Source organism: Geotrypetes seraphini, chromosome 8, assembly GCF_902459505.1.
Source record: "Geotrypetes seraphini chromosome 8, aGeoSer1.1, whole genome shotgun sequence".
Lineage (NCBI taxonomy): Eukaryota > Metazoa > Chordata > Amphibia > Gymnophiona > Dermophiidae > Geotrypetes > Geotrypetes seraphini.
In genome coordinates, this window is record NC_047091.1 from 156232803 (window position 1) to 156248282 (window position 15480).

Genomic DNA, 15480 nt, shown 5'->3' on the forward strand with positions numbered 1-15480 from the left:
AATACTAAGCTAAGGTGGGCTTTTACAAAAGGTATGCTAAATGCTGAGCCGCCCATAGGCAAAGAATGGGTAGCTCAGCAGCACACTTCTGTACAAGAGCCCATAAATGAGTCAATTTAAATTATAATTTTTCCAAATGAGATTAAAAATAATTTAAACTACTAATTTCAATTACATTCTTAAAAATGATAAGCTATATATTTTATATTTTTAATAGGCATGCAAAAAATACAGAATATAAAAGTTTCCCACAATTTTATATCTAAAAAGCATGCATTTGTTTCTTGAAATTACTATAGTTTACTTTTAAAAATCCTGCATCTTTGAAGCATCAGGTTAAGAGGGAGGTGAGAACAGCAGATGAAGAGATAGCAGTGTGGAGAGCAGACAAGTTAGAGCTGAAGCAAGAACTATGCAGAAGTCTCAACAGGAAAATATTTGTGCTATTCTGACTAGATCATGCTAACTTGAACAGCTGGATGCACAATTATTTTTCTGTAAAATCTTTGCAGCTAAAGGCTGAAAAAGCACAGTTACTTACCGTAACAGGTGTTATCCAGGGACAGCAGGCATATATTCTCACATGTGGGTGACGTCATCTACGGAGCCCCAGCGCGGACAGCTTTTCAAGCAAACTTGATTAGTTTCAAGTTTGCTATGCTGCACCACGCATGTGCATGCCTTCTTGCCCACTAGAGGGCGCATCCCCACCTCGTGGTCCTCAGTTCCATAGCCAGCAAAGAAGCCATCCCCGGGGAGGAGGGCGGGTTGTGAGAATATCTGCCTGCTGTCCCTGGATAACACCTGTTATGGTAAGTAACTGTGCTTTATCCCAGGACAAGCAGGCATTATATTCTCACATGTGGGTGACTTCCAAGCCAACCAAAAAAGGGCAGGTGGGAGGATGGCAATTTAGGAAAACAGATTTCGCAAAACTGACTGGCCAAACCGGCCGTCCCTCCTGGATAACGTATCCAGGCAGTAGTGGGAGGTGAAAGTATGAACTGAAGACCAAGTGGCAGCCTTGCAGATGTCCTCCACCGGAGTAGACCGGAGGAAAGCAACAGAAGCTGCCATCGCTCGGACCTTATGTCCCGTGACCCGACCATGCAGCTCGAGACCAGCCTGAGCGTAGCAAAAAGAAATACAAGCAGCCAACCAGTTGGACAAGGTGCGCTTGGAAACAGGACGTCCCAACCGATTAGGATCAAAGGACAAAAATAATTGAGGATCCTTCCGATGAGACTCGGTGCGTTGAAGATAAAAAGCCAACGCCCTCTTACAGTCAAGCGTGTGAAGCGCCGCCTCCCCAGGATGAGAGTGGGGCTTCGGGAAGAACACCGGAAGAACAATGGACTGATTGAGGTGGAAATCAGACACAACCTTAGGTAAAAACTTTGGATGGGTGCGAAGAACCACCTTGTCATGATGGAACACAGTAAAAGGCGGGTCCGCAACCAAAGCCTGCAACTCATTAATCCGACGCGCGGACGTGAGTGCAAGTAAAAAGATCACCTTCCAAGTGAGAAACTTAAGATGAGATTTGTCCATAGGCTCAAAAGGAGGCTTCATCAGCTGAGCCAAGACCACATTAAGATCCCAAACCACAGGAGGAGGTTTCAGAGGAGGATTAACATTCACTAGACCCCTCATGAAACGAATCACCAGAGGATGAAGAGAGAGAGATCGACCCTCGAGATGCCGATGGAAAGCAGCAATAGCACTAAGATGCACCCGAATAGAAGTCGTCTTCAGCCCAGACTTGGACAAATGCAACAAATACTCCAGAACCGAGGACACCGGAACCGAACTCGGATCCAGATGGTGCGAAGAACACCAGGATGAAAATCTGGTCCACTTCTAGGAATAACAAAGCCGAGTCGAGACCTTGCGCGAGGCTTCCAACACCTCCCTGACCGACTGAGAAACAGAAACCGAAGTCAAGGGGAAAGGAACCAAGCCGTCAGATGTAAGGACTGAAGATTGGGATGCAACAGCGAACCCCGACTCTGAGACAGCAGAGAGGGAAAAACAGGCAGAAGAAGAGGCTCCCTGACACTGAGTTGAAGGAGCAGGGAGAACCAGTGCTGACGAGGCCAACGAGGCGCAATGAGAATCATAGTGGCTCTGGACGACTTGAGATGAACCAACGTCCTCAAGATCAGAGGGAAAGGAGGAAACGCATAAAGGAACCTCCCTCCCCAGTCGAGAAGAAAGGCATCGGCCTCGAGACGGTCCGGGGAGTACATCCGAGAACAATAGAGGGGCAGTTTGTGAGTCTCCGGGGAGGCAAACAGATCCACCTGAGGAGTCCCCCAGCGGTCGAAGACCTCTTGCAAAACTCGGGAGTTTAGCGACCACTCGTGCGGCTGGAGAAGACGACTGAGTTTGTCGGCCAGACAATTCTTCTCTCCCTGAATGTAAACCGCCCGCAGGAAGATGTTCTGGGAGACCGCCCATTCCCAAAGGCGCAGGGCTTCCCTGCACAGGGACCAAGAGCCCGTCCCCCCTTGCTTGTTTACATAATACATTGCCACTTGGTTGTCCGTCCGTACGAGGACTACCTGATCGCGCAGCAGGTGGCAGAACGCTTGAGCTGCCAGAAAAATGGCACGAAGCTCCAACACATTGATGTGACAAAGACGGTCCTCCGCTGACCATAGACCTTGAGTCCGCAGACCGTCGAGATGAGCCCCCCATGCGTACTCCGAAGAGTCGGTGGTCAGGACCTTGCGATGCGGAGGGACGAGAAAGAGCAAACCCTCGGAAAGATTGGAAGAGTTGGTCCACCAACGGAGCGAGCGTCTCAAGGAAGGAGTTACTGTTACAGGAAAGGAGAGCGGGTCCCGATCCTGACGCCACTGGGAGGCCAAGGTCCACTGAGGGAGTCTCAGGTGCAATCGGGCGAACGGTGTGACATGAACCGTCGACGCCATGTGGCCAAGTAGAATCATCAGACGGTGCGCTGAGACAGAGCGCTGCAGCGAAATCTGACGGCACAGTCGAAGCAGAGGCTCCAGCCTTGGAGGGGGGAGGAACGCACGAAGGCGAACCGTGTCCAGCACGGCCCCGATAAACTGAAGGGATTGAGCAGGGCACAGCTGCGATTTGGGAGAGTTCACCTCGAACCCCAGACGTTGAAGGAAGATGATAGTCTGTTGGGTCGCTGAGATAACCCCCTCCCTGGATGATGCCTTGATCAGCCAATCGTCCAGGTAGGAGAAGACCTGCAGCCCCTGAGATCTCAGGGCAGCCGCGACTACCACCATACACTTCGTGAAGACTCGAGAAGACGACGCCAGCCCGAAAGGGAGGACCCGATACTGAAGGTGCAACTCCCCCACCTGGAACCGTAAGAACTTGCGGAAGGCGGGATGCACCGGAACATGAGTATACGCTTCCTTCAAGTCCAGGGAGCACATCCAGTCCCCTTCCTCCAACAGAGGGTAGAGAACCGGAAGCGACAACATACGGAACTTCTCCCGGACCAGGAACTTGTTGATCTTCCGGAGGTCCAAAATGGGGCGTAAGTCCCCGGTCTTCTTTGGGACCAAAAAGTAACGGGAGTAGAACCCCCGCCCCCGTTGGATTGGGGGGACCGGCTCCACCGCCCGAAGGCTCAACAAGGCCCTGGCTTCCGAGAGTAGAAGAGGAAGCTGGGCTCGATTGCAAAGAGATGCCCCTGGCGGTTGTTCCGGCGGCGTGGCTGAGAAGTTCAGCGAGTAACCCTTGGAGATGAGACGGAGCACCCAAGCGTCTGACGTGATCATAGCCCAGGCCGAATGAAAGGCCCGCAGCCGGCCCCCGATGGGCAGGGGGGTCCGGCGAGAGTGCGGAGGGGGCCTGCCCCCATCCGCTCATCACGTCAAAAAGACGGCGCCGGCTTAGACGCCCCTTGCGTCTGAGGTTTCGGCTGGGCCCCTCTGCCCTGCTGCGGGGGGCGCCGGGGCGGAGGCCTCGAGAATGCTGGTGTAGACTTTTGAGGGTATCGCCGCGGTGGAGGTCTAAATGGCTTCTGTGGCGGTACCCGTGGCTTAGGACGGACCAAGGAGGCGATGGAGCGCTCATGTTCAGACAGGCGTTTGGTCGCCGCCTCCAAGGACTCATCGAACAATTCCGATCCAACACATGGCAGATTGGCTAGGCGCTCCTGCAAGTTCGGGTCCATATCAACCGTTCGGAGCCATGCGAGACAGCGCATCACTACTGCAAAGGCGGAGACTCTGGAGGCCAACTCAAATGCATCGTAAACAGCATGAAAAAGGTATAGACGTAGCTGTGACAAGTTGGCCATAAATTTACCAAAGTCCCCCTTATGGGAATCCGGCATGACCCCATGATAACGGGGTAATGCCTTCACCATCTGCGTCAGATAAGATGAAAAAGTGAAAGCATAATTAAGGACCCTGGCCGCCATCATGGAATTGGAGTAGAGGCGGCGACCAAACTTGTCCAGGGTCCGCCCTTCCCGCCCGGGAGGGACCGCAGCCGAGATCCTAGAAGGCTGGGACTTCTTTAACGCCGACTCCACCAGCAACGACTGGTGAGACAGTTGTGCTTTCTCGAAGCCCTTGCATGGGATGGTACGGTACTTCGACTCCATTTTTGATGGAACCGCTGTGACTGTAAGAGGGGAGTCCAAGTTCCTCAAGAAGGTCTGATGGAGGACCTTATTGAGAGACAGACGAGGAGTCTCCCTCGGGGGAGAAGGTAAATCCTGCTCGTCCAAAAACTCCTTGGTGTATTGAGAACCGGACACCAGATCAAGGTCCAAGGCCCTCCCCATATCAAGCACAAATCTCGAAAAGGAGGAGGGCTTGGAAGGCGGGGAGGGAGACCGAGAGGCCCGCGTCGCCAAAAAGGAAGGGGAAGCCTCACGAGAATACCGAGGTTCCCTACCAGTACCAGACCCCGAACCCCACGACGACGCCCCGAGCGACCTCGAGGGGGTCGGGGACCGCCTATGCCCCGAGGAACCCCCTTTGGGAAGTTCCCCGGGAACGAGGTACCGAGGCCTGCCCCTTCCGTTTCGGCGAGGAGTCTCTCGATAACCCTCCCTTGGAGGAACGGAAAAGCCTCGGATTATCGAGGCGGAGCTCCGAGACACGCAGCGTCTCAGCCCCGGTCGGCGAGGAGCGACCGCGTCTCCGAGGAGAACCCCTAGAACGCTTGGGCTTCCTCGGCCGGTGCTTCGCCCGAGGCTGACCCGAGGGTGAGGAGCCCTGGGAGAACCTCGACGAGGAAGAAGTGGAAGAGATCCTCCGAACTCGCCGCACCCTGTCCCGAGGCCGCACACTCCGCTCCGGCTGGTCGACCGGGGTCGAGGGCAAGGTCGGGGTCGAGGCCAGAGCCACCCCGGGGGCCGAAGTCGAGGGCACCGAGACCGAGGCTGCCGAAGCCAGGGCACTCGAGGCCGAAGCCGGCTGCAGATGCGCGAGGGCGCCGGACAGCTCCGAGGCAATGAGGGCCCGGAGCAAGTCCTGAAAAACAGGAACCCCCATCATGGCCGGTAGATCCGGGGCCGGCGGGTGCTCCCTCGAGGGCGACCTCGGTCTCGAGTATTCCCGCGGGGCACCCAACTTCGACGCTCGGGGCGGGGCCGAAGACGACCCACCCGCCCCCGTCGAGGATCCCGAGGATGGCTTCTTCGAGGCTGGAACTGAAGAAGAAAGTGAGGACTTACCCCCCATCGACTTCGAAGTCGAGGACGCAGGCTTCGACGAAGCAGGATGTCGCGGCGAGGTCGAGGGAGTCGAGGCCGAGGTCAAGGCTAGGGCGAAGCCGACGTCGAGGCCTGCCCCGCCGCGGGGTCCACCGCAAAGAGCTCCGCCATTCTGGCCCGACGGCGGCGGAGAGCTCTTGGCTGAAAAGTCGAGCACCGAGGACAGGAGTCAGTGGGGTGCTCGGGACCCAGGCAAAGTAAGCACCACCGGTGGGGATCGGTGATTGAAAGTAGCCGATCGCACCAGGTGCACTTTTTAAAGCCCGTCAAAGGACGGGACATGAAATCGAAAAACGGCCGTGAACGTAACGAGGTCCCGCGGCTGCGGCTACCGGGAGCCCCTGGAGCCGGCGAAAAAGTTCTTTTTTTTTTTTTTTGACAATTACCGAACACACGAACGAATAAAAAAAGAAAGCAAGCACAGCGACCGAGAAAAATGATTCAGACGCGGTGTCAGAAGGCAAACACTAAGAGCAAAAATTCCACAGGGCTTCTGGCTCCGTGGAAAAAACTGAACTGAGGACCACGAGGTGGGGATGCGCCCTCTAGTGGGCAAGAAGGCATGCACATGCGTGGTGCAGCATAGCAAACTTGAAACTTTAATCAAGTTTGCTTGAAAAGCTGTCCGCACTGGGGCTCCGTAGATGACGTCACCCACATGTGAGAATTAGAGAATGACACGGTGGCGGTTTACCCGCGGCCACCGCATTTTAGCCGCGGGTCACCCGCCGAAAACGGGGAAGAAAACTAGCAGTCGCTGCGGCGACGGGGACAAGGCCATTCACCGCCCGCGGGGCGGTGAATGGTCTTGTCCCCCGCAGTGAGGCATGAAGGATCGCGCGGTCCCCGCAGCTCACACCCGCCCGCCCAATCGATTCCAGTGTCCAGCCAGCTCTCTCCTCTCTCCTCACCCCAGTCCGCAGATCCTCCTCCTCGGCGACCCGCACGCTACCAGAGAGCCGCGCACACCCGCCGCTGCTCAGCCTCGATCTTCTGCTCTGACGCAACCAGAAACAGGAAGTTGCAGCAGAGCAGAAGATCGAACACTGAGCAGCCGCGCATGTGCGGCTCCCTGGGAAAGCGCGCAGGTTGCCGAAAAAGAAAACCCACAAACCAAGGTGAGGAGAAGGGAGAGAGCCGGCCAAACACCAGGATCGACCGGGCAGGCAGGTAGTGGCCGCGGGGACCGTGCGATCGCTAGTGTTCCCGGCTCAAATTGGAAGGAGGGAGTGAAAGGAAAAAGGCTTATATGGATGCAGCGGGGACGGTGACGGGGCGGTGAATGGGATGGCAGTGGCGGTGACGGGGCGGTGAAAGGGATGGCGGTGACGGTGACGTGAAGGGTTCGGCGGTGACGGGGCGGTGCAGAGGATGGTGGGCCGGTGACGGGGACAGATTTTTTCCCCGTGTCATTCTCTAGTGAGAATATCATGCCTGCTTGTCCTGGGATAAATCACATATACTGCCCCATACTCCAGATGGTTTGCCTTTGCCAGGATTTACTGATACTCACAAAACCAGGGTAGAAGTAGCAACGATTCTAAGACTTTTTTTTCCCTGGTTTCCTGATAATTGCAAGCCTAAAAATTCTGACTTTAATGTTTGTGATTACAGTACTGGCTATTTAACTTTGTCACTGAATCATACACACGGAACACTTATAAAGAAGTTGAGAAATAGAACAAGAAAGAGCAAACATTTAAAAGCATGCTCAATGCATTATATCAAAAGATAAGGCGAGAATGCAAAAGCAGTAACACGATTGTTATGGGAGACTTCAACTATCCTGGGATAGACTGGAGTCTTGGAAACTCACAATGCGCTAGGGAGTCCGGATTCCTGGAGGCTATACAGGACTGCTTCATGGAGCAGCTTGTCAGAGAACCGACGAGAGGGAACGCCACTCTGGATCTAATCCTTAATGGGCTAAGAGGACCTGCAAAGGAAGTGGAAGTAGTGGAACCATTGGGAAACAGCGATCACAATATGATCAAGTTCAAAGCTGAAGTAGGAATATTGAAGGGAAAGAGAACCACAGCGACAACTTTTAACTTAAAGAAAGGAAACTACAAAGCAATGAGAGTAATGGTAAGGAAGAAACTTACAGAACAGCCCAAAGAAATCACAGACTGTGGAGCAAGCCTGGTCTTTATTCAAGGACACGGTGAGTGAGGCGCAAAATCTGTATATCCCCAGATTTAGAAAAGGATGCAAAAAGAGCCGAACAAAAGACCAGGCATGGATAACTAAAGAAGTGAAGAAAGCGATAGGAGATAAGAAAAATTCATTCCGGAAATGGAAAAAGGACAAAACCGGGGAGAACTTGAAAGAGCACAGGAAGCATCAAAAAGAATGTCACCTCGTGGTTAGAAGAGCAAAAAGAGAATATGAAGAAAGGCTAGCCAGGGAAGCACAAAATTTCAAACCATTCTTCAGATATGTTAAAGGGAAGCAGCCGGCAAGGGAGGAGGTGGGAGTGCTGGATGACGGAGATAGGAAGGGAGTGGTGAAGGAGGAAAAAGAAGTGGCGGATAGACTAAACATGTTCTTTTCATCAGTATTTACAAAAGAAGACACATCCAAAGTGCCGGAACCTGAAAAAATCTTCAAAGGAAATCAAGCAGAAAAATTAACATCAATGGAGGTAAGTAAGCCTTGAAGACATACATAAGCAGACAGATAGATTAAAAACAGACAAATCTCTGGGCCTGGACGGAATCCACTCTAGGATACTGAAAGAACTAAAGGAGGAAATAGCGGAACTACTACAGCAGGTTTGTAATCTATCCCTGAAAACAGGCGTGATTCCGGAGGATTGGAAGATAGCTAATGTCATGCCTATCTTTAAAAAAGGATCGAGAGGTGACCCGGGGAACTACAGACTGGTAAGTCTGACTTCGATTACGGGAAAAATAGCGGAAGCGCTGATAAAAGACAGCATTGATGAGCATCTAGAAAGGAATAAACTGATGAAAACAAGCCAACATGGCTTCTGCAAGGGAAGATCGTGCCTAACAAACTTTATTTCACTTCTTCGAAGGAATTAACAAACAAATGGGCAAAGGGGACCCCATAGACATCGTACACTTAGATTTCCAAAAAGCCTTTGACAAGGTACCCCATGAACGCCTATTACGGAAACTGAAGAATCATGGGGTGGAAGGAGATCTACATAGATGGATCAAAAATTGGTTGGTGGGTAGGAAGCAAATGGTAGGACTGGAGAAGGGTCACGAGTGGTATTCCACTGCTGTTCAATGTATTTATAAATGATCTAGAAACAGGGACGAAGTGCGAAGTAATAAAATTTGCAGACAACACCAAACTATTTAGTGGAGTTGGGACTAAAGAGGACTGTGAGGATTTACAAAGGGACCTGGACAAACTAGAAGAGTGGGCGACGAGATGGCAGATGAAGTTTAATGTAGAGAAATGTAAGTCTTGCATGTAGGAAACAGAAAGCCGAAGTACAGCTATACGATGGGAGGGCTAGTAATGGGTGGAAGTACCCTAGAAAAGAACTTGGGGGTAATGGTGGACAATGGTGTTACGTTTGTTTAGTTTCTGCTTGTTTTGCTGCCCCCTTAATTGTATGTAATTTTAATGATATGTTCATCGCTTAGAAATTTGAGTAAGCGATTAATCAAATATACAATAAACTTGAAACTTGACAAGTCAATGAAGCCATCGGCACAGTGTGCAGCGGCCTCTAAGAAGGTGAATAGAATGCTAGGCATTATCAAGAAAGGTATTACAACCAGAACGAAAGAAGATATCCTGTCGTATCGGGCGATGGTGCACCCACATCTGGAGTACTGAGTCCAATATTGGTCACCGTACCTAAAGAAGGATATGACGATACTCAAGAAGGTTCAGAAAAGAGCGACGCGATTGATAAAATGTATGGAAAAGTTTTCATATGCTGAAAAATTAGAGAAACTGGGGCTCTTTTCGCTGGAAAAGCGGAGGCTTAGAGGGGACATGATAGAGACTTACAAGATCATGAAGGGCATAGAGAAAGTGGAGAGCGACAGATTCTTCAAACTTTCGAAAACTACAAGAATGAGAGGGCATTCAGAAAAATTAAGAGGGGACAGATTCAGAACCAATGCTAGGAAGTTCTTCACCCAAAAGGTGGTGGACACCTGGAATGCGCTTCCAGAGGGTGTGATAGGACAGAGTACGGTATTGGGGTTCAAAAAGGGATTAGATGATTTCCTGAAGGAAAAGGGGATAGAAGGGTATAGATAGAGGATTACTATACAGGTTCTGGACCTGATGGGTCGCCACGCGAGCGGACTGCTGGACATAATGGACCTCTGGTCTGACCCAGCAGAGGCACTGCTTATGTTCTTATGATACAAATGGTAAATTAGCAACTAGAAAGTTTTTACTTTAACCTGCTTGGAACAATAATCAATGATGAAACAACAAGCAATCAAGAAATCCAACAATGCAGCTCTTAGCAAAACAGCTCTGAAGAACCTAGACAAGATTATCAAGTACAGAGATGGATAAGTTGAATTTTTCTTTGCAGATACAAGCCATGATATTTTCAATGATATAACTGAATATGGGTATAGAAAGAAAATCAATGCCTTTGGGTAGTCCATAGTGTATGGCAGCATTCTTCTCCAGCACCATAATTCAAAGAACAAATCAATTGGTACTGGTGGAGATCAACTTGCGTTTTTCTTGGTAGATCAAATGATTAACTTCCATAATTTGGGCACATCATGTGAACAGAAATATTGGAGAAATACGTGTAAATTGAAGGTCACGCAAAAGAGGAAGATTTAATAGATCAATACAATAACAGCAGCTATAGATGCCACTCCATCAACAATTAGCTGCCTCACTGAATACCACACAGTTTAGGGCAACTACCCAGAGGGTCACCATGAATTATCAAGGATCTTTTCCAGATAAGCCCCGTCAAAAATTTAACCCCCGCCACAGTTTTAGCTAACACCATGCTAAGTGAATACTTGGGGAAAGTGATATACAAGGGGGGGGCGGAGCCCCCCCTTGAGCCCCCCCTCCCGAGTCATTATTCAAATCATGTGAATAATTTCCTCGGAGGGCTTCAATAGTTTAATAATTTATATGGTGGCGGGGCTTAAGTTTTCGCCCATGCACTTTTTGCATTAGTGGCGGGGCTTATCTGGAAAAGACCCATTATCAATACCAACTAAGAAATTTTAAGATCATTTTACAGTTCTTTCGTAGTGCTCATGAAAACAGCCAGGTTTAGAATAATCAGAGAACATCATACAGTCTGTATAATATTCATTCTAATATCATAATCATTATGTTAGAGAGTGATTACCAACACAAATACCATACTTATCAAATGTTACACAGTAAGCAAACAAAAAAAGAGGTAAGAGTAAATAAATATATCCCAAAAAACAAAACAAGTACTTTCTGCATTAGGCTATCCTAAAAGCCAAACTACCCATTTCATCCTTAATTACTCTACTAATATTACCCAGCTGCTGTGCACACACTTCTTTATGTTGTCCAGTGAAATGTATGTATACATGCCATAGAATATTTAGCTGTACAAGATGCTTACTGTTGATAGGTCATACTTTAGTCACAGCACTAAATCATCTCTTATTTGTTTAACTTTCTTTGCATGTTAAAAAAAAGTATTTTATTGTCCATCTCAAACTAACAGATTTACTAAGTGACTGCCTTTAATTGCACAAATCTACACCAATAACTCAAATCAGAATATAGTTCCAATACTGCACTATTTTCTAAATCAAGTTGGATAAATAATTGGACAATTGTATACACCCCCACCAAATTCACCATCAAACCAAAATTTCTTCGAATGACTTTAATATATTTTTTTAAGTTGGGAAGAAGTCTGGCAAATACAAACAAATGGCAGGTTTGGTAATCAAACTCAGATCACTAAACCAATAGTAGCAGTACTCATGGCCATGAAGGGAAGAAAGATAAGTGGGGAGTTCTAGCCATCACACACAGAAGTTCCAGAGAGAACCACCATCTATCTCTCCAGCCATACTCTTTCTGTGATTGATGGGCTAGACAGGGCGCTGATTAAAAAGAAAAAATAGCATACCACCCTCAACCAAATAAAGCTCATGGTACCACAGTGTGGGTATTGGTAATCATCAGCTCAGATTGAGCTGTAAGCACAGAGGACTATGAACAAAGTGCTGGGCCAAAATAAGATAGACTAATCGTTACAAATACACCACCCAAATCTAAGAAACACAACTTGTGAAACAATCAAGATTGTCTCTAAACAATATCCACTAAACTTGCATCCTGCTCTAGGAACATTTCCTTAAGAGTGGTCAATTACTATAGTACAAAACAAGGATGATGGGAAAGTTCCTTTAATATGAAAAGCATATCAGCCAGCTCTGAGCAGCACCAATATTGAACTCTCTGACTTTGTCCAGGAAGAGTATGGAATGTTGCTACTATTTGGGTTTCTGCCAAAGTATTTGTGACCTGGATTGGCCACAGTGGAAAGAAGATCTGGGCTAGAGGGACCATTGGTCTGGCCCAGTATGGCTAGTCTTATGGTCTTGGGTAATTTCCACTGGGTTTAGCATCTCCAATAATTTTGAAAAGTTGGTGATTTCATGTTGGTTGAACTAAAGCATATGAATGAAATTAAATCACTGGGGTAAATATTTTGAGTTCGATACTGAAAACATTTCTTCACACACGAAAGGTTAACGAGATCTAAGCAGTTAAGAAACTCAAGAGAAACCAACCGAGTTTTAGTTTCTCCAATTTGTGCCGAAAAGCAGCCGGCTTTGCTTAGAGTTTTGGGAAGTTATTGCTGAGAGGGGGGGGGGGTCTCTCTCTTTCTTCCCTCCCAACGACTGCCATACAACACTTCCTCCCTACGGATCTCTCCCCCCCCCCCCCCCCATTGCTTCTTTTCTTTCCCTAGCAAATAAAGAGGGAAGGGCGCGAGGCAGCCCAGCCGCAAACCGATAATGAAGCGCTCGCGGCGAGGGAGGGGTCGCTTTCCCTCCCCCTCAGCCGTGAGTCTGGAGCGCGCGCGCGCGCTGACCGGCCTCATCGCACAATGGAGCCGGCATCGTCGTCCGCGCGAGGCTGACGAGCCCGAAAAAGCCCGCATGTGACTGCAACGAAATGGCTCCTGGGCTCAGCCCACAGTCGCTAGAGCGAGGGGGGGTGAAGAGGCGCCGGCGCAGCCTCCCTCCTCCTTTCCCCCATCGCCCTCCCCCCGCGGCCGCTTCCCGCACCCGAGAGCTGCCGGCGCTGTGGCTTTCTCAAGCAGCGGAGCCGGCGCCTCTGCTGCCGCTTTCCCCTCATCACCCCCCTCCCCCGTTCCCCCTCCCATACTCCTCCCCCCTCCCCCAATGGCAGCTCTCCTTCCCTTACCATTTTCGTACTTTTTCGATTGCCGCCATGACCCTTTTGATGTCATCCTTCGCCCGGCTCCTGGTCTCGGCTCGAACCGACCTGCCCGACATGGCTCGCTGGTGTTTGGGGAAATTATTTGGAGCTCGGCTCGACTCACTCGCTCACACGCGCACGCGCGCGCGTACACACAAGTACAGAGTCGCTCGCGCGCGCACACAAACACACACAAAGGCCACTGTCCTCACTATTGCGCATGCGCCAAGCGTCTTAATGATGGTGGTGGTGCTCTGTCGTTCTGTTTCCTTTGCAGCAAGATTTGAAGGCTTAGTAGGTGGCTGATGAGATGAAGAGTGAAAGCCTTTTGGAGCCTTCCTTGTCCGTCTCCCCTCCCCCCCAAAAGCCCGAGTAAGGGTTTAAAAAAATATATATAAGAGTTACAGTTTTATTGAAATACAGCTAAGGTTCAGCTAAAACAATATAAGCAAACCCTGTCCTTCTAATGGATGTTCATTTCAGCAACTGCTTTCATGTAAGGCCCTAACCCCCAGTCTATATAAAGCACTTTCATTTGGGCATGCAAAACTTAATTGCTTAACAAACCAATGAGCACAGATAATTGGCCACTAACAAGCAATTAACAGCACTAATTGACAATAATTAGAATTTACGCACATATCTTTTAAGGCACATTCTATTAAGTGATGTGCTTAAATTTTAGTGCATGCAGCTGAAAAGGGAACTCCACCATGGGAGGGGCATGGGCAGGTCATAGAAGTTCTGAAAATATACACATACTTTTATAGAATATACCCAATCCATGCCTAAGTTAGACGTGAGGATTTATACCAGGTTTTAGTAGGTGTAAAGATAGTGCTTAAATTTAGTTGTGGGTCCTGGTGTGCCTAACTTTAGGCACAGTATATTAATATGTAGCTCTATGGACCTGATATTCAACGCTATTTAGACAGCCAAGGCAGTGACATAGTAAGGTGGCGGCACCTCTCTCTCCGCCCCCCTACGCCTCTCCTTGCTACGCATGCACACCCCTTGCCTTCCACCGTACCTTTTTTACTTCACTGGTGTGAGGTTGCCGCCACATCGGCATCGGCGCTCTCTCTGATGTCACTTTCAGGACCCGTACCTAGGAAGTGACGTCAAAAGGGCGAGCTGATACCGCCAGAGAATTTAAAATGGTATGGGGAAAGGGAATGGGGCACACACATAGCGGGGGGGGAGGTGCCACCACCCTAAGCGCCGCTCACCCTTATTGCGACACTAAGCCAAGGTCAGCTCCTTGCTGTCTAAATAGCACATTACCGGTCCTGAAGAGGTGCTGAGGGAGAATCCGCTAAGGGGAAGAAAAACTCCATTTTGGAATATCTTACCTGCTAGCACTCAAACTTGGGAAAAGGTGCAAGTAGTTCTGCAACCACATTTTGGCTAGGAAACATCCTGTGACCAAAGCTGTTGCTCAGGTTACAGCTTCTATCTCTATGCAGATAGACAATGTTACCCAAGCAGTGGGAGTGGTTCCATGTGCAAGCTGTCTTCAGCTTCAATCCCTCATGAAGGAGGTAAATGAACAGAGAGAGGAGGTGGCAAGAATGAGAAGCATCCATGAGAATAGGAGGTACATCGATGAAATGCTTTATGAGGCATCAAAGATTTCCAGCAGTGGGAAAAAAGAGGCCATGCTCTATGATGCATCAAATATTTATATCAGTGGGGAAAAAGAGGCCATGCTGAGGAATCCTGGACTGAGATTACAAGACTGCAGGACTGATACTGTGACTCCACCTGTCATGGAAGTGAAGGAGTTGAGAGTATCCCAGGGAGAGGAAGGATCAAAGCCCGAAAAATTCCAAAGTTGCTGAATCTGTGACTACTAGGAGGTGTAAGGTAGCGGTGTTCCTTACTAGGGCTACAAAGGCATCCATCTGCGGACCAGACACGATGTCCAGAGAGGTATGCTGTCTGCTTGATGCCAGAATCCAAGATGTTACGGAGAGCTTGCAGAGACTCATCAAGCCTAATGACTATTATCCAGTGCTGCTCATCTATGTTGGCACTAATGATACTGCTAGGTACCCCTCTAAACGTATAAAAAATGACTGTGTGGCTCTAGGAGAGAAGGTGAAGCAGGTATGCAGGTGGTATTCTCATCGATTCTCCCTGTTGAGAGTAAAGGCTCAAGCAGAGAAGCTCGCATCCTGGAGATGAATGCGTGGATGGTGTCGTCGAGAGTGTTTCAGCTTCTGGACTATGGGATGATTTTCCAAGGGATAATTTTCCAAGGGCTGCTGAGTAGGGATGGTGTGCATCTATCAAAGAAGGGAAGAAGTGTCTTCATCAGCAGACTGGCTAACTTGCCG

General features: G+C 49.3%; 1 protein-coding gene across 4 annotated transcripts in view; it reads right to left on the reverse strand.

The window, feature by feature from the left end:
- The window catches only part of BCL7A (BAF chromatin remodeling complex subunit BCL7A), a 120062-nt gene extending 106571 nt beyond the window's left edge, over positions 1-13491 (reverse strand). Inside the window, exon 1 of one of the 4 annotated variants that reach the window (XM_033957338.1) lies at positions 13138-13491. In XM_033957338.1, the coding sequence (XP_033813229.1) occupies positions 13138-13172 (35 nt within the window). In that variant the 5' untranslated portion in view covers positions 13173-13491. Of the gene's footprint in view, positions 1-12486; positions 12627-13126 lie in introns of those variants that run through there. The other 3 variants (XM_033957335.1, XM_033957336.1, XM_033957337.1) reach the window with 3 other exon arrangements.
- Positions 13492-15480: the final 1989 nt, after the last annotated feature.